Source organism: Oculina patagonica, chromosome 6, assembly GCF_052425735.1.
Source record: "Oculina patagonica isolate OP01 chromosome 6, crgOcupat, whole genome shotgun sequence".
Lineage (NCBI taxonomy): Eukaryota > Metazoa > Cnidaria > Anthozoa > Scleractinia > Oculinidae > Oculina > Oculina patagonica.
Genome location: NC_135763.1, coordinates 37,400,554 through 37,418,768, shown reverse-complemented (window position 1 = coordinate 37,418,768; position 18,215 = coordinate 37,400,554). Strand labels below are relative to the sequence as shown.

The window sequence follows — 18,215 nt, the reverse complement described above, 5'->3', positions numbered from 1 at the left end:
GTGTGTGGTTCGGAAATTCTGTGGTTCGAACCATCGATGACAGCCACCAAGCGGTTTGCTGAAGGAAATGTTCTAGAAAAAGGCAAAGTTTGAGCTTTTTCATGAGAAAAGAGCTGCAGAGAACCTTACATCTGTTGGCTATTCTCTTTGCCGTTCAATTGCCATTTATAAAACGGTGCAATCAACATGGAAGAACAACAAAGGCTGCGTTTTACTGAAGGCTCAGAACTGGTGAGTGGGAATTACATCCTATAATTTCATTCGATATGGTTATATTAAAAACTTAAACTCTATTAAACTCTAATATGAGCTCAAGAACGCTTAAGTTGTTCAGGAAATGCTTGAGATCGATGTCAAAAATGTCATGGTTTCAAAATCAGGACAATGAATTCAGAAAATGCTACTTTCACTTTTTACCGAAGAGACTTCTTGAATGAGAGGGCAGGGGAGATCAAAGATCCTTGGGGAGATCGACATATCTGATCTGTCCCAAGTGACTTGTTACAGACCTGATCTCCCCTGCCCTCTCATGGTCATTACCAAAATTGAAATAAACATTATTTAATGGAAGAAAAAGCGAACAAGAACGTCATCATTGTCTTGTGAGTCCCAAACAGGGTCTCGACTAAAATATGTCTCGTCAGCTTACTCTGCAGGCATTGTCCTTGTTTGAATATCGTCAAAAAGCCAGGGATGAGGTGAATGAGAGAGGGCTGTTCTTGGCAAATGTAGTGACATCACCACTTACAGTAAAGTCCAGACTGCTTCTGTGCCGAGAACGGCTGTGGACTAGGCTGATACCCTATTTACATAGAAAGAGGACCTAGCACAAGGATCGTCTGAGCATGACATGTTTATCAGCTTTTCACTGCAGTTTACACGTGAATGGCTGCATTTGGCTCTAGCGCTAGGATCATCCTTGCATAAAATTCATCCTGCCTCTCTACGGGTTTCAAAATGTTTTCAGAGTAGGCATCGGCAACTGAAAGAGTAGGTTGTTGTCACAAGCCGACTGATAATTTGCTAAAACCAGAGTAACCGGTGACATTTAATCAAGTAGCTGGTGGAACTCTGGCAGTCACCAGCTTGTTTTGAAAACCCTGCCTCTCAGATGGGATAAGGATGATCCTAGCACTCCCTAGGGTCAAATGCAACCGTTCATTTATATACTGAAAGCTGAAAACATGTTGTGCTCAAATGATCCTAGTGCTAGGATAATCCTAGCATTATAAGGATCATCAAGTCTTTTCATGTAAATAGGACCTAAGATAGCAATGTTATTATTGAGGTGAGTCTGGTGAAAAGCCACTGACTACCAAGGCAGTGATATTAGGTAGACAATGATAAGATTTAATTTTACATGTAGAATTGACCTGCAAATAAGGGTGCAGATAGTGGCAAAGACTGGTTTGTGTTCCTGTTTTACACACACAGATTTTTTTCGCATTCATATACATGTACCCCATCTTTGTTTCATCCCACTTATCATCTTCCCCTGAATTAAGCTTCACTCTAGTTCCTTATCCATTTTTCTCTTGTACTAATCCTCTGTTTCACAAGACAGTTGTCTCCTATAGTCTTTTGCATCTCTAGATCTTAAAGTTACAAAAACCCTACAAAACCCTAAAGCCTTTACATGTCACCCTCAGCTCAGTGCAAGGTAAAAAAAGGTAATAAAATCTTCACTCAAGCCAAACTGGCCAGCATTGCCATGAACCTTTACTGCTTTCCATGATAATACAAAGCTACTGGATTGTTGCTTCTCCTCATTTGCCTCCAGCTATACTCCTGGGTGGGGAGGGGCACTGTGAGAGTCAGAAAATTAACTTAGTTGCCCAAGAACACATGACAGTGACCTGGATCAGCACTCAAACCCAGACCACTTGCAGGATTCCAGTGTGTTTATAACCATCAGAGTATAATATTATCATTTATTCATTCATTCATCCTCTTTGCTCCTCTGACTGGAGCATAAGGCTACCCAGAAACGTCCTCCATCCTTCACGGTCTTTTGCTCGCTGTTTCACCTCATTCCAGCTAGCCCAGCCCAGGTCTTTACGCTCACCTTCCACAGTTCTTCTCCACGAAATCTTGGGTCTTCCTCGCTTTCTCTTGCCTTCAGGGGTCCAGGTGAGAGCAACTCGGCAATTGTTGTCTTTTTCCCTCCTCAAGATATGACCTATCCATCTCCATCGCCTGACCTTCACGGTTTCTGAGATGGGTCTCTGCTTAGTTCTTTCAAAGAGATCACAGTTAGAGATGGTGTGTGGCCAGAATATTCAGAGGATTCTTCTTAGACATTTTCGGTGGAAAACGTCTAGCTGCTCGATATCTGTTAATGTAATCCTCCACATCTCAGCGCCGTACAGGAAAATTATAATATTATACAATACTGATACAGTTACTGGTCAGAACATTAAAGGTTGATTTTTCATCAAGCAGATAGAGCTTCATACTGAGGGACATTCTCATGCAAGATCTAACCTTCCAAGTAAAGACTATGAGGTACTAGCTAGACATTGAGCTGTTATTAATAATACTTATTAAAAATGTAAAAACCGTTCTCTGGTTTAAAAAATTTAAGAAAAAATATAAGCTTTCTGCTATTTTACTATAGCCTTTAACGAATGAAAAAAAGAGAGTAAGCGCGTGATTGGAAATATGACTCTCTTTTTACATTCGTTAAAGGATATAGTAAAATAGCCAAAGCTTATATTTTTTCTTAATTAACTTTTTAAACCAGAGAACGCTTTTTACATTTTTAATATGTCTTATCCTGGTTACATTTCAATTTTTAAGTAGTAGATAAAATATGAGCGGGAGATCTGTATGGGCGTTTACAATGGCGAGCCGCTAGGCGAGCCATTGTAACGGCCATACAGATCGGACACGAAATTTTATTCTACTTGTGAAATGAAAACAATAAATTGAATGTAAAGTATTGTTATGCGAATCAGTAGAGATCTGTATCAAAAGTTAATGAATACTAATTAGCTGAGCAGGAGTTTGTATCAAAAGTTAATTCTTTTGTCTGATTTGTATTGGGGTTTACAGTTGTGTACATGTGATCTGATACTGTGCTGGGATTGGTTTGCACCCTCATGCATTATTAATGAATTTTACAATTAATAATACTGTTAAATTCTTCTTGACTCTTATAGCATTAAGATCCCTAAGGTATATATAAGGTACCTATATTTCATCCAAATAAAGATTGCATTCAGTATTATTGAACAAACTTGTTCTCTGCCATTTGCAAGAGATTAATGACGTTTCTGTTCTTCAAGTTGTATTTTGAGAATCTGCAATGTTATTGTTCTTCAACAGAGCCTTGATTATGATGTCTGCTACAACAAACCTTTTTCACAGATGCTTGCATCAAGAGACAAAAAGGTAGATTCATGTATTAAATTGAAAATAAATAAACTAAAAAAAATAAATGTGTTCTTTTAATTACCGTAGTGGTTCGAGAAAACATCAAAATGCTGCTTGCCATAGTGTGTATGGTATATAGCTAGCAATGTAAAGTTCTGGAGTGTGCCTTAAACCGATGAAACTGGGGATTTAACAGCAAGTAAATATGGTTTAATATGGGTTAATTATTCATGGCGATGAACAATTAAAATACCTGATATCTAGCATTTGAGATATTGGCAAACAAAATTAATTTGCCCACCCCCTATGATTGTGTGGTTCCAGAAAATATCCATACCCCCACCACGGAGGAAATTGGAAATTCCAGGGGGGTGGGGGGGTCAAGGGCCCAGGAAATTCCGAAGAGGAGGGGGGTTGCCAGTGGAATTATGTTTCCAGACGGTCAAGTTTGATGCAGTGCAAACTAGTTTCAAAAATCGTTTCTTACCTACTCTACAAGTGTTTTACATAGCAAAAATAGCACTCTGGGTTCTTGATTCACAATCGCTTTACATTTAAAACGGGTTTTCTTTCTCCTGAAAGCACACTGAAAGCAAATAATTTCACTGAAATCCTCCATGTTCGTTCGTCCGCCATTACTTGTTACCAGTCCCCCGAAACTTGTCACGTGGTTTGACCGAAAGGCACTGGTGTCAAGGGTTGCTTGTTTCACGTTCGATCGAAGGAAAATCGTCCTTGTTTGTGAAAAGTTTCACAAAAATAGTGAATAGATGAAAATAGTGTAATGATGTCAGAAACTCGAGATTAACATGGTTTTGTTATTTCTGGCTATTTGTTTGTAATTTTCCTGTTAAATTTTGCTTTCTCAGCGAGCATTAGCGATTTTGCGATCGCGTTTACGCTGAATGTTTATGGTTTATATCAACACTTCAAATCCGTGTTCTGATACATTTTAATAGCGGTTTTCTAAAGCGATTGGAATGAAAAGGGATGGATGGTTATACAACAAGGTAATTTGACAAGTGACTACCAGATATTTTGTTTGTTTACTTTTGAGGAAATTTCTTATTTTGTCTTCAGCAGTACATGTAACGTATGTATCGTTCTAACATATCTTCCCGTTCCGATCGATCAGTTATACACTGTAACTGTTTACAAGAGAGGTGGCCTAAAATTTAGAGCATTGTACAATTTATCTTTTTTTTTCCAGAGGGGCTGGGGGGTACGCAATATACTTTTGGAAATTCCGGAGGGGTGGGGGGGGTTTATTTTTCTTAACAAAAACGGAAATTCCAGAGAGGTGGGGGGTCTTACGTGAAATACCCTCCGTGGTGGGGGTATGGATATTTTCTGGAACCACACATTGAATGTTACTAAGAATTGCCAAGTAACTCATTCGACCAATCATATTTTGTGATTTTATCACGACCTTATGTGTTTTCTTACGATGATAGTCACTATGGGGACAGGAAGTTGTCAGATGGTTAGTGACAGGTGCAATTGGAATACTCACAGGCCTGGTAAGTTGTTCATATATCAGAAAGACAACCAATCAAAAGGCTAGTAAATGAATTAATTGTTTGGTGATATATTCCAGTGATAGTATGGATGTATAACAAAGGAACCATAATGTGCTGCTAGTGTTAGTTACATATTAACAATGATATAAATAGGTCTCAGCAGTATTTATTTTTATTAATAATTTTCACAAAATAAATTACTTTCTTGTAATAGTAAGTGCCCCATACATTTGTATGTGACTTGAGGTTCTTTGCTTCTTTCTTTCTTGACCATAGTCAAGTGCACATGCCATTTAATTTGTGACTTTTCCTGACATGTAATGCACTCATCTTAGGTTTTGATACCTCAGTAGTTACATGTACTGTGAATAGAGTTACTTAGTGTACATTTACTAGCTTTTACGTTCTGTTAAGTTTTCGCATTCACCTAAAGGCTACCTGTTGAATCACAAATCTGCAAGCACATTCAGTTGAGTCTGATCACTACAGTAACTGAAGTTCTAACATTGATGATTGTGTATACACTGTAGATATTTATGGAATGGCTAACAAAAATTAATGTAAAATGTTTATTTCAGGTTGCTGTTTTTATTGATTATTTTGTGACGCTTTTAACCAAATGGAAGTTTGACACTATTGACAAATGTATCTTTTTGCAAGCCATTTTCTTTTTGGAAATTGATACAAACACTGTCAAGGAGACAGGCAACAAGAATGTTGACAATCTTTAGTTGGGGGATGTTTATAAGTTGTGTGCGCTGGTTCAATTTTACCCTTGGTACAATTTGGTATTTTCCTTTGTTCTGACCAGTGTATATTTTTAATTAATACCAAATTGTACCAAGGGTAACTAAGAGTATTTCTACTCCTCCCTGGATGGGATACTAGTCCATCACAGGGTTACCCCCCTGCATTATAGTTCCCTGTTACCCATTTATACACCTGGGTCGAGAAAGGCACCATCTTCCCCAAGAACACAACACAATGACCCTGGCCAGGGCCTGAACCTGGACCACTTGATCCGAGTCTAGCATGCTGACCATAAGGCCTGCATCTCCCATATACTGTATTTACTCAAATAAGCGCCGCGGCGCGTATTAAATTTTCCGCGCCTCAAGTGCGACGCTTATTTGAGGGCAGCGCTTATTTGAGGGCGGCGCTTATTTAAAAATTGGACGCCACATTAACAATCTAATATAGACGAAACTTCCACAGTAACAAAAACAAGGGACTTTTGATTGTGGGTAATGGTCTCTTATGGAGGAGAGTTTTTGCGCTTGCTGTCCCGACAAAGTTCACGGCCTTCACAATGTTAACAGAACTACATATTGTAAGAATTTTGGATAGAAAAAATAATGGGCGAGCGGTAAAATATAATAACTTTGAACTGCGCAACATCGCTTTTGACGAAAAGGAATTTCCAAGGCTGTTTTAGAGTTGCTTTGTAGTGCTATTTTTAGTTATACGGAATTCCTCTAATAAGCGCCTCATTGGGGCTGCGGCGCTTATTCGGGGGGCGGCGCTTATTAACTTCTTGGTCCCAAATGCGGCGCTTATTCTGGGGCGGAGCTTATTCGAGTAAATACGGTAACCACAACATAGATGTTATGAGATAGATAATCTGATATGTGATATATATTAACCTTAACCCACCTTCCACTGTGAACGTTTAGCTCTTATGAACTGCACACCCTCTGGTTGTTTAGCCATAACTCTTCTTATTCTGATGGCAATTAATGGCGTATTCTGTCTTGTAGCTGGGATTCTTTGTGCCATTGAGGTAGGGGAAAGTTGTTATTTTGCAATTAATAATTATGTACCTCATTTTTATTTCAACCCTACCCCTTAGTGTCTCGGGAAGTTTCCATAAACCTTGAGCCTCCTCAGTATCTCATGGTACCTCCTCCTGATCCACTGCCACCACCACCTCCTCCCCCACCCTTACTACATCAGGTAAGGGTACCTCTCCCTGTGCTACCCAAGGTAACTCCCCTAACCCTCATCCTCAGCACATGTTTGCCCCTAACCCCCGTCTCAGTACCTCAAGATACATTCCCTACCCTCCCTCCTCAGTACCTTATTGCTCTTCTCCTAAATATTCTCCTCCCTATTTTTCCCAGGACACTTTCACTTACCCTAATATTAATCACTGACAATAATAATTTTACTTTCTTTTTGTAGCCAGTAGCAGCTGGAAGTGGAATTCCTGAAATCAAGTGTTACTTAAATGGAGTAAAGGTTACTAGTTAATTTTGAAATAAACACCTATTATTATCATGATAGCACTTCATGGCTTAGCAGGTTTTCAAAAAATTTGAATTGGCAGCTGGCTGCATAATTGAGGCATTCATTTCTTGTTGTAGGTGCCTCATGTGGTACGACTTAAAACTCTCGTATGCAAGGCAGTTGGTGTACTGTTCAGTGTGGCTGGAGGTAAGAGAACTCTTCAGTTAGATTTGAAAAAGTCCAACAAGGTGGTTAACTACATATCCAGGGCTTTAAAAAAGATTTGAACTAGGTGGCTGTCTTTATGCGGCGCTGGTCAGAGAGAGGCCCTGCCAGGGTAAATTCTGACAAGCGACATGGCCCAAAAAGTAGCCACAGCACATAAAATAAAATCTCGACAAACTACAACCCTTTTGGAAAAACTTAAATTCCGACAAGGACATGTAATTTTCCTTCAATTTTACTACCGACAGTGACGCTAACTTCGACATGGTGCATTTTTTAATTTAGACAAGCAACATGGGAACCCACCTGGCAGGGCCTCCAGAGAGCAACAAAAATGCTGATCAATATTATCTCCCCTTTATAGGGAGCTAGGTTGAACTTAAGCTGGTGATGGGTCTTGTTGAAAGCCCCACATGTCTCCTGATGATGTTGCCAAATAACTTGAAGTCCTGTGTTCTGTACGCATCAAATATTTTTTTCTGCTTAGAATATTTTTAATCATTGATTTTTGTGACTGTGTTGTGGATTTCCTTTTTTTGACATCAGGTTTGTTTGTTGGTAAAGAAGGACCTATGATCCACAGCGGTGCAATCATTGGAGCTGGAGTGCCTCAGGTAGTACATAAATTTTAAATTTATTAAATAAATCATAATAATAAATAAAATAAATAAATCATAAAAACTTTGATCAAGAAATTTTCACTCAGGAGAAATTTTGAGGCTCTTTTCGCACTGTTTTATTTAGTTTTTAATAATTAATTTTTCCTTTTTACTAATTGTCATTTACACACAACATGACATGTGCACAGTGGAACATGAAAAATGACCCTACTCAAGTTATTGTTAGTTCTAATCTTATTTACTTGCAGTAACATATGGTTGTATGTTATTTTTCTTTCTACAGTTTCAAAGTATTGCATTTAGAAAAATCAACTTCGACTTTCCCTATTTCCGAACAGACAGGTAATAAACTGATTAATATATATTTATTTATATAAATGATATGTATTGAACACCTTTACACATGCTGTCTTATTTCTCATTCATTAATACTAATGAAAAATTTGTGTAAAATCCACCATTTTGCTCCAACTCAGCTTTTTGAAATATTCACTACAAAAATGATGATTTGATACTTAGTTTGTTAACTTCATGCTGATAATCATATGTTTGACTATCCCTTCTTTTGAACAGACAGGTTTCAAACTGAATATTAATAATATGTGTAATTGAACAAATAATATTATTAATATGTATTATTAATATGTTTAATTTATATTATTATTAATTAGAATATTATTAATATGTGTAATTTTGTAAAGTTTTTGTTGTTGTTGTTGAACACCTTTACAATCATTGTCTTATATAAAAAAACAATAATAATTATTGTTTTTTTATATAAGACAATAATTGCCTCCTTGTGCACATAATAAATTATTTATTATGTGCACAATCCTCCATTTCGATAATCATAACTTGCACACAGACACAGCACAACAGTTCCTCTATAGAATATCAAACTAATCACCTTTTTAATGATTGTTTCAAATAGCTAAATAAATAAAAACTTAATTATATTTTTTTCAGAGAGAAGAGAGATTTTGTGTCAGGAGGTGCAGCTGCCGGGGTGGCAGGTAAAAGGCAATTGCAAGATTAAAATTTAGAATGTGATCATTGTCATCATTATTCGATTATAATATCATTAACAAACTAAATTTATCAACATTGATTACTGTTCTGTCAACCATTTCTCTTTTTTCAGCGGCTTTTGGGGCACCTATTGGAGGAGTGTTATTTAGCTTGGAAGAAGGAAGCTCCTTTTGGAACCAAGGACTGACATGGAGAAGTGTAAGGTTGATTCATTTTAAAAATTCAGCCAAAGATTTACCATGCAGCAACAGTATTGGAAAATTAGATGCATGGGATAGTTATATACATTTTACCAGTTACAAAATGTGCTCCTAATACATTTTTCTCCCTGTTTTCAGTTCTTCTGTTCCATGGCGTCCACATTCACACTGAACTTTTGTTTGTCTGGTATGTTCAGATATGGCTGGGGCTCATTTAACCAGCCTGGCTTGCTCAACTTTGGAGTCTTTAGTGTGCGTATTGATTTTTTTCTCGCAGTTGTTAAATACTTTTATATTGGGCATTTTGAATGATCTCACTCGGGTGAAACACAACTTTCATTTTGTTCAGACCTGCAAAGGCCCACAAACACCAGGGACTAGTCTCCTATAACTCGTTATGAACAGTGATGAGTAATAACTGGGTTGTAGGACAGGATTTTGAAAACAAGCCAGCGACCACAAGAGTTCCACTGGCTACTAACTTGATCATAATCATTATGTCACTGGTTACTCTGGTCAAAGCAGTCAGCTCGTGACAAACAAGCTCAGCACTGTCACAGCTGGCTACTCTTCCAGATACATGTTGACACCTACTTTTAAACATTTCACAAGAAACCCCTGTAAGAGAGGAGGCCAACAGAAAACAGTCCAGCCCAAGGAGGAAATCACCTGGACTTAGACAAATTTCTTCTTAGTACAGCTAACATTTAATCTCACCAGCTATTTTAAAGACACTGTCTGGTTTTTGGTCTAGGAATCAACCATTGAATATAGGACAACTTACAATAATGAAGCTGAAAATTATAATTTTATTATTATTTTCTTTTTAATTTAAAGTGTAGCAAAGGAACAGAGAAGTGTAATCTGTGGAACATACAAGACCTTCTGATTTTCATTGCTATGGGCTTTGTTGGTGGTCTTCTTGGAGCATGGTTCAATGCACTGAACAAACATCTTACAGTACATCGCATCTTGCATGTCTATTCGCGAGCTAAGCATGTCAGGTTAGTGCTAAGTTCATCAAACTTGTATTTTCCATAAGCCAAGAAGTGGTAAACAGCTGTCTTCTCCTTACAGTATCATGACATCATCAAGGTAACAGGTTGTGAGAATACAGAAAGAGATCAACCAGGAGATACAAGCTAGCATGTCTTGATATACCCACTAAATTCAAAGAACAATACTAGTTATTATTAGTAATAGTAAATGGACTGAGCGGAGTACAATTCATGGAGAAATCAGCCGAGCATGCAGCGGGAGGCCAATTTGAAATCACTAGCACAATTACCCCCTCATTACAACACAACACAAGTACAACACAAGGTCCAATCGTGCCAATAACAAAATTCAAGGTTAGGAAGTCTTTGGGAACCTTTTTTGTAAGAAAAAATAAATTCAATTGGTTGTACAGAAAGTGGGAAAACAGCAAGAAAAAACCCATTCAAATGCACGTGATTGATGACACCAATGGCGGGCATAACCAATCTAATAGTCAAGAGAATTCTGTAAGTTATAGTTAGATTAATAGTTTAACATGTACACTGTACATCATTTTGTCAGTTCTCTGTAAAGTGTTCTCAGTGACAGTTCACAAAATCCCTTTAGTTCACCCTAGCCTCCCACTTCCTAATATGATTTGTCTATTGTTTACATCCTTGAAATGTCTTTGCATTTATTTTTATAGGATTCTTGAAGCAGTTCTGGTTGGTTTCCTTACCACATCTGTTGCATTCTTTGGTCCAATTTACCTTGCACGCTGTAAGACACTTCCTCCAGTAAGTCGAAAACATCAACTTTTTGCAAAATTTACAGGGAGCTACTGTAACCTTCATCTTGTGACTAGAAATTATAGTGGAAAGCTCCAAGATCCAAGATGTCACTGTTTGTCAATCCTTGTCAGTGTTATGTAATTCTTTAACCTTTCAGCTCTAATTACTATTTGATTCTTGAGTGATTGACACCTTATTTCTCCACATATTATTGATACCGACAAAACCAAAAGTTGAGGTTATGAGAAGAAAGGAACTAATCACACTGGATTATTTCTACACTGATAATAAAATAATTATGCTCACAAGGAGATCAATAATAAAGGATTTATGGTGACCACTAAGAAAATTAAAAGTAAGGCTTAAAGTGTCTATTTGAACATGTTCTGTAACGTCCTAAATACAGCCTCACTATTAAAGGAAAGTCTATTGTTATGCATCCTTTTACACAACAATTTTTATTCCATAGGGCAGCACAAATGGGAATAACACCAAACCTTATTTTTGTCAAGATGGACAGTACAATGACATGGCAACATTGTTCTTCACCTCCCAAGAATCAGCAATAAGGCAGCTCTTCCACCTTGATGGTAAATTTCTGTACTAATACTTACTTGCTTGGGTGCTCGACAATAAAAATAATATTCACTAATCTATTCAAAATCTGTTAAGGACTCTGTTTTACAGTGAATTGCTTTCATTTGAATTATGTATTCTATATATTAAGACTTTTCAGAAAGAGTTAACTTTTACCATCAACTATTGATCAGACAATTTCCCTGACTGTTTAAAATATTTTTTGGCCTGGGCTTTTTGCTGATCATTCTCTGAGCTTTCTGTAAGTATTTGACATACAAATGTTCCTCAACTGTCTAGGATGCAGGACTGCCATTACTTAGCTCATTATTGCAATGCATTGGTTTATCATAAGCAGCATCCAGGAGTGTATAGGTCCATTAACTAAATGACAGATTTTACCCTTTTTGATAGATGTTCTTACATGTATTGAATTGACGAATAGGTATACTACATCTGTTTATGATTGCTCATTAGGTGCCTTCAGTTTGACATCACTGGGGATCTTTTTTATCTGTTTCTACTTCCTGGCCTGTTGGACATATGGTGCCAGTGTTCCCAGTGGCCTGTTTGTTCCTTGTTTGTTATGTGGTGCAGCTTATGGCCGGTTTATTGGAGAACTATGCAGGTAACATCAAATAAAGCACACTTGGAGGTTTGAAAACGTTATTGGTTGCCTGCAAGTATTACAGTAACTTCTAATGTGCATACAGCGAGGAGGTTATGGTTTTGCTCCAGCCTAGTCCCGAGGCGTTCTCGGCTCAAGGGAGTCTGGGCTTTGCCCTAGGCTTTGCAGAAAAAAAAAAAAAAAAAACCCCCTACCCTCTTTACGGTCATCGAAACAGGGGGCCAGGCTGGTTTTGCTCCATAAGAGCAACATGTGATTTATTTACTTAAAGATCTCACTAGATCTCTCTATCTACTAAGTTTACAGTCACTGTGATAAAAATGCAATAAATTATGTGTGTTTTTAGAATGCTTGGATACCAACACACCTACCATGGGACATTTGCACTGATAGGAGCTGCATCTTTCCTGGGCGGAGTCGTGCGCATGACAATCAGCCTGACTGTTATACTAATAGAATCAACCAATGAGATCAGTTATGGCCTGCCAATCATGATAACACTCATGGTATGTATTATGTAAACCTCTCATAAAACCCCCAAAAAACCCCTATTAATGACCAGCTATCAACAACAGCCAGTAAAAGCTGCTCCAGAAGGGTATTAATTTTATACAATCTTTATACCTACTTTATGGATACTGTAAGTTTCTTATTAAGAATGAGAGTCACAACTTGCCGTCTGTTACAAAAAATTGTGTAACTTCCAAAACTGAGCGTGACATTGTTCATGACATTGTCCATGTGACATATTTTCCCACGAGGATATTTATTTTTAGACTTTAGTTTAGGTCACGTGAGAGAGACTTTCTGAGAAGAACTTTAGACGAGAAGTGTTTTGAGTTGATTGTTGAAGGGTGCGACATGTTAAAGCTGAAATTGAGTAAAATTGTTGTGTTACCGAGAATCCTGCGTTCAGTTTGGTAAACGTTTACTTCACCAAACCGAATCCATTCGTAACACTGTCCTTCAATGCCAACAGCATGGATGCACTCATATGGGCTGTTGTGCGCTCTCATCAGGGCTGTCATTAAGTTTTAAAGCAGCTGTTATATTAAAGTTATCACCCGTTGCATTTTGCTCCATATGCAAGTGCAACATAGCACCAATCAACATCTTTACCCATGACATTGAGTGAACGCATCCGTAACATTATCATCATGCATGGGAGTAGCGTGTTGCTCATCTGACATGCAGATAAATGTCAGCTCACTGTGAGCTTGCTTTGACAGTACAAGTCATGTATGATAAAAAAATTTCATTTTTAACTCTTCTTGCACAATCTGGCCATTACATCATTACACTGCTTTACCATGCTATGAAGCCTCTTGGGGCTGCCCAGTAGTGAGCTCGTTTAAGGGTTGCACACAAGAGGGTTGCAGCTATTGCAAAATCCATTGTGGATAGAACTTTGTTGCCCTCAGATGTGGAATGAACATTTGAAATAAGGCCTGTTTTGATTGCAGTAGATACATTTGTTTGTTTGGTTTCCTGCAGGTGGCAAAGTGGTCAGGGGATTTGTTTAACGAAGGACTTTACGACATTCATATCAAATTAAAGAGTGTTCCCCTTCTAGAATGGACAGCACCTCAAGAAATGTATAGGTACTATGAGAACATTACTGTAGCATGCCTTGAACACAGATTGTTAAATCCTCTGATTTGCATCACCTGGTTCAACCAATACACTTGGGTGACTCAAAATTAATTTAGAAGTGCTATGTGTAAGTTAACACATTGTTTATATTTCTTTACACAGATTAAAAGCCTCTGACATCATGGAGTCTTGTCTGTCGTATATTTATCCTCACACAAGAATTCACTCCATTGTAGGAATTCTCAAAACCACAGCGCACAATGCATTCCCAGTAGTGACTATTGACAAAAACACTCAACAAGTCACCAATGAAAATAACTTCATGGAGAACATTGATTCGTCTAATGAGCGATTTGCTCGTACACATACCCTTTCCAGCTTAACAAGTGAACAGAAGCTGCGACGCACCTTAACAAGTGGTGCAGAGAGTAGTTTACTGCATAGGAGTAGGACTGGGTCTGAACACCATCCAGGCGGTCATGGCATAAATATCAAAGGAAAAAGACTGAAAAGTGAGAGTGATCAAGATTCTCTGCCGTTCTCCTCCTCTGCTCCCCTGATCTCCAAATTGGTTATTAACTATTCAGAACAAGAGAGAGTGGCAGTTGATCTTGATGATGGTAAGATGAAGGGAACATTATAATTCTGTGCAGGTCAGCTTTTGAAAGTTGCAATTGAAGAGTTTGGTGCAAAAAGGTGGAAGTGATTTAATGGACTTAAAAGAACATCGAGAAAACGACTCCAAATTTTGCATGTGGGTTTGTTGACATACTATATGAAACATTGTATTAATTTGTATTTATTTTCCATGGTTTTTGCTTCGTTTGAAAGGAATAAAATATGCAGAGAGCTCAGTTTTTCAAGTCGACGTTGTGAGAAGTTTTTTTTTTGTTCCATTTTAACAAAGAAATTATTTCTAGGCTGTAAACACAATCAGTCAATGAAAACCACCTCTGTTAGAAGAGTCTGAAAATATTATTCTGGTGCATTAAACAATTTAATATATATCTTTTTCAGATGTCCGTTACAGTGCATCTGTTCCAGGTTCTAGTGCTGTGCCAGCCCCTACTGTGCTCCCAAGAGACCCAGAGGAACAGGAGCCCCAGGCTCTAACATTCCATGGGATCATCCTCAGGTCACAACTGGTAACTCTTCTCAAGAAGAGAGTTTTCTACTCAGAGAATTCACAGGTGAATTTAATCACAGGCTTGTATGTCATGTCTATGTCATGTCTATGGCCTAATGGTTATTGCACTGGTCTCCAGATCGAGCAATCCCGGTTCAAGGCCTGGCTGGGTCACTGTGTTGTGTTTTTGGTCAAACCTCTTACTCTCATAGTGCCTCTCTCCACCCAGGTGTATAATTGGGTACCAACGAATTTAATGCTGAGGATAACCTTGCAATGGTCTAGCATCTCATCCAGGGGGAAACAAAATACATTCTACCGGTAGTTGCTTCTTGCTTTGGAAACTAGGATAAGCTTTGGCCTGATGCAGGCTTCACCTTTTTACCAAGATTTGTTTGTCATGTTTGTTTTCACAAGTTTTTCTGTTCTTGAGGATTGATAATGAAATGTTTAGAGACAATAATGGAGATTTACATGTAACTGTATATGCCAAATGAGCATGGCAATAATCATCTCTTTGTAACTAATTATGTGAGATAATATATCAACCTAGTAAATGACCAACCTAGTAAATGGCCCATATATCAACCTAGTAAATGGCCCAGCTCACAACGAGTCTCTCGTAGCTCAGTTGGTTAGAGCGCCCAACCGGTATCTGGGAGGCCATGGGTTCGATTCCCATTGGGGACTCAGATTTTTTCTTTGTCCCACGCTCGTGTTATGTTGAATAATTTCTTCACTATTTATCACTGAGCTTGAAATTTACCATCTTGTATTATTTACTAATTATGTGTTATCATCTTTTATAAATTTTCACAATTAATTATAGATCATGCTTTCCTTGTAAAACCTTATGCTACCATTAAATTTTCAGAAGCCTAATCGACCAGAACTTAATTTTGCAAGTATGACAGAAGAATACCCTAGGTTCCCTGACATTCATGATCTACACGTTGAATTTGAAGACCAACAAAAAATTATGGTAAGCACTATAACTTCTTTTTGAGATGTCTTGAGAGGAGTAGCTTATGAAAATAATAGCTACGTACATAACAATAAATGCTAGCGTAATTTGTTTAACAGCACGTCAACATGGGAAAGCACCTGTCCAATTTAAAGTATAATTATTATTTTATTGTTGTGTCAAATGCTTAAAACATATAGTTTGCTATGGAAAAAGGGGGTGAGGGGTTGGGCAATTTTGTTCTGAGCAATGCTTCATTCTTTTACATCTGAGAATATTTTTTAAAACTTTTTTTCTAAATGGCTTATTGTGTATATTGATTGTTTTACTTGTTTTCCTATGCAGGAAGATTTTGGTTCTCAAAAATGTGTCCGTCCTTTGACATATAATAGAAATTAATTTAATATATGATTTTGAATACAGTATAGGATCGTTGTTTTTGTTTTTCAGGATGTAACCCCTTATATGAACCCATGCCCATATATGGTGTTCCCTTGGACTCCTGTGCCACTGGTTTTCAACCTGTTTAGGACAATGGGCCTGCGGCATTTAATAGTGGTTAACACTAAGGGGCAGGTAGGGACCTCACTGCCTTTTTTTTCTCAGCCCTAATCCATTTTCAGCTAAGTGTTTTATTTCTGAGATCTATTGTGTACACGGTCAACGAAGACAACATCTTTAGAACCAATCAAATTTGTGGATTTCCACAAGAACACACCAGGTGTCTACTTATAACTACTCATTGTAGCTATCAGGGAAGTAGCTAAGAAAACACTAAGCTGGATCATTAACAAGCCCAACTGGATTTCTGGTCTTTGCAGCTCTAAAAGTTTATCTAAGTCTCTGTTTTTTGTGAAATTTCAGCCAGTGTCACCTTTCAGCTGGTCCCTGAGCTATATTTTTAATTAGTTTGATTGTGTTTCTTTTCAGCTTGTTGGAATGATCACAAGATACAACTTAACACATGAATACATGGAGCACTGTCTAGAGAACCTTGCTGCCAACTAGACATAAAAATTTTTAGTAGTTCAAATAAATTTAGCACAAAATTAATAAATCTATAAATTTTTAAAAGATTTTAAGGAAATTTCACATAAATTTTTATTTAACTTTAGTTTTTAATTCATTGTCACAATAGTGATTTATTTCTGGTCTGTTTTAACTTATTTTAATAATTACAAACTTGATAAGCATGTCATGCAAGTAAAAGACCTTTTCGTGTCAGGAGAAACATACGTCTTTTATACAAAATGTCAATATTCTCCCATAGAGAAATTTAACAACTTAGATGTTCTACATTTCTATGATTTTTATATCCGATGACAAGTCCTGTTCAGTGAGGAAGTGGGGGACCAAGTTAATTTTTCTTTATTCATTCTCTTAGCTTCAATAGATCTCGAGCAGTCCCTTAATTAATCAGATCCAATCTGGCAGCAAAAACTTGTTAATAATTATGAATTTTTACACAAATCTTTAGAAAAAATGAAAAGAATTTTTTGTGATTCTCGTGAGTAGTGCTTGCCCCTCTTTTTTTCCTTGCTTTCTTGTACCATAGAAAAGTTAGGAAAAGAGACCACATTCTACAGACAGTGTTAGGCAATAATTCCTAGAAAGTAACATGCACTTCACATAAATGTAGGTGTTTTTACAAGGGGTGAGTTGTGTTAATGAAAACTCTGATAACAAATTTTCTGTCATTTTAACAAAATTTTCCCGATTTTTAGTTTTTAAAACTAGAGTAGATTAATGTAGATTTAATGAAAATTGATAATAGTTTTATCCAGAGAATGTATTTTAATACACAAATGTAAAAAGATGATAACCTTAGTTAATTTTTAAATTGACTTTATTTTACAGCCATGTAAGGAAAAATAATTTAAAAATGTGCACAATAAAATTGTATTGTGGTTGCTTTTTTGTCATTAATTTTGTTCAAATTATTAGTTAAAGCTGATTTATCTCCCAAGGGAGGTATAAGTGTAAAATGGGTCTGTGCTTTAAATATTCCACCATACCAAAACAGATGGCAGCTGGTACATTTACCCACAATACCTTGTGCGCAAAAACGGTGGATAAAGGATTGTGACACCTTTTGTTAGTGTGGTGACCCAGGGAGAATTATTGGGGTGAGGGAAAGTCTATCGGGCAAAAAAAATTGGCAAAGAAAAGTCAAGAATGGGGCAAGGAGTAGACTTTCTCAAAGTCAGGGCGACTTGGTGCAAGTCTAGGCAAGGAGCTCCTCTTTTTGTTCTTGAAATTTTTTTTTGCTGATTTTTTTTTTTTTCGCCTTTTTAGACTTTCCCTTGCCTCTACTAACCCACTAACTGCCCCTTGGTCTCTGAGGATGACACTTTGCGCATCACA

At 37.3% G+C, this 18,215-nt stretch overlaps 1 protein-coding gene across 2 annotated transcripts; it reads left to right on the top strand.

The window, feature by feature from the left end:
- Nucleotides 1-9: 9 nt before the first annotated feature.
- LOC144657674 (H(+)/Cl(-) exchange transporter 6-like) lies at nt 10-17,761 on the top strand. Of its 2 annotated transcripts, none has more exons than XM_078518030.1 (24): nt 10-231; nt 2,443-2,505; nt 3,328-3,393; nt 4,830-4,895; nt 5,474-5,540; nt 6,569-6,675; nt 7,077-7,133; nt 7,259-7,328; nt 7,893-7,960; nt 8,250-8,308; nt 8,933-8,979; nt 9,108-9,193; nt 9,334-9,447; nt 10,033-10,199; nt 10,880-10,970; nt 11,434-11,554; nt 12,018-12,168; nt 12,515-12,674; nt 13,663-13,769; nt 13,924-14,381; nt 14,779-14,951; nt 15,762-15,869; nt 16,302-16,427; nt 16,782-17,761. In XM_078518030.1, the coding sequence occupies exons 1-24, from the start codon at nt 187-189 to the stop codon at nt 16,857-16,859; spliced, it is 2,655 nt and encodes an 884-aa protein (XP_078374156.1). In that variant the 5' UTR covers nt 10-186; the 3' UTR covers nt 16,860-17,761. The 2 variants fall into 2 exon arrangements, with proteins under 2 accessions (XP_078374156.1, XP_078374155.1); XM_078518029.1 differs by having other exon boundaries at nt 2,440-2,505.
- The last annotated feature ends 454 nt before the right edge of the window (nt 17,762-18,215 follow it).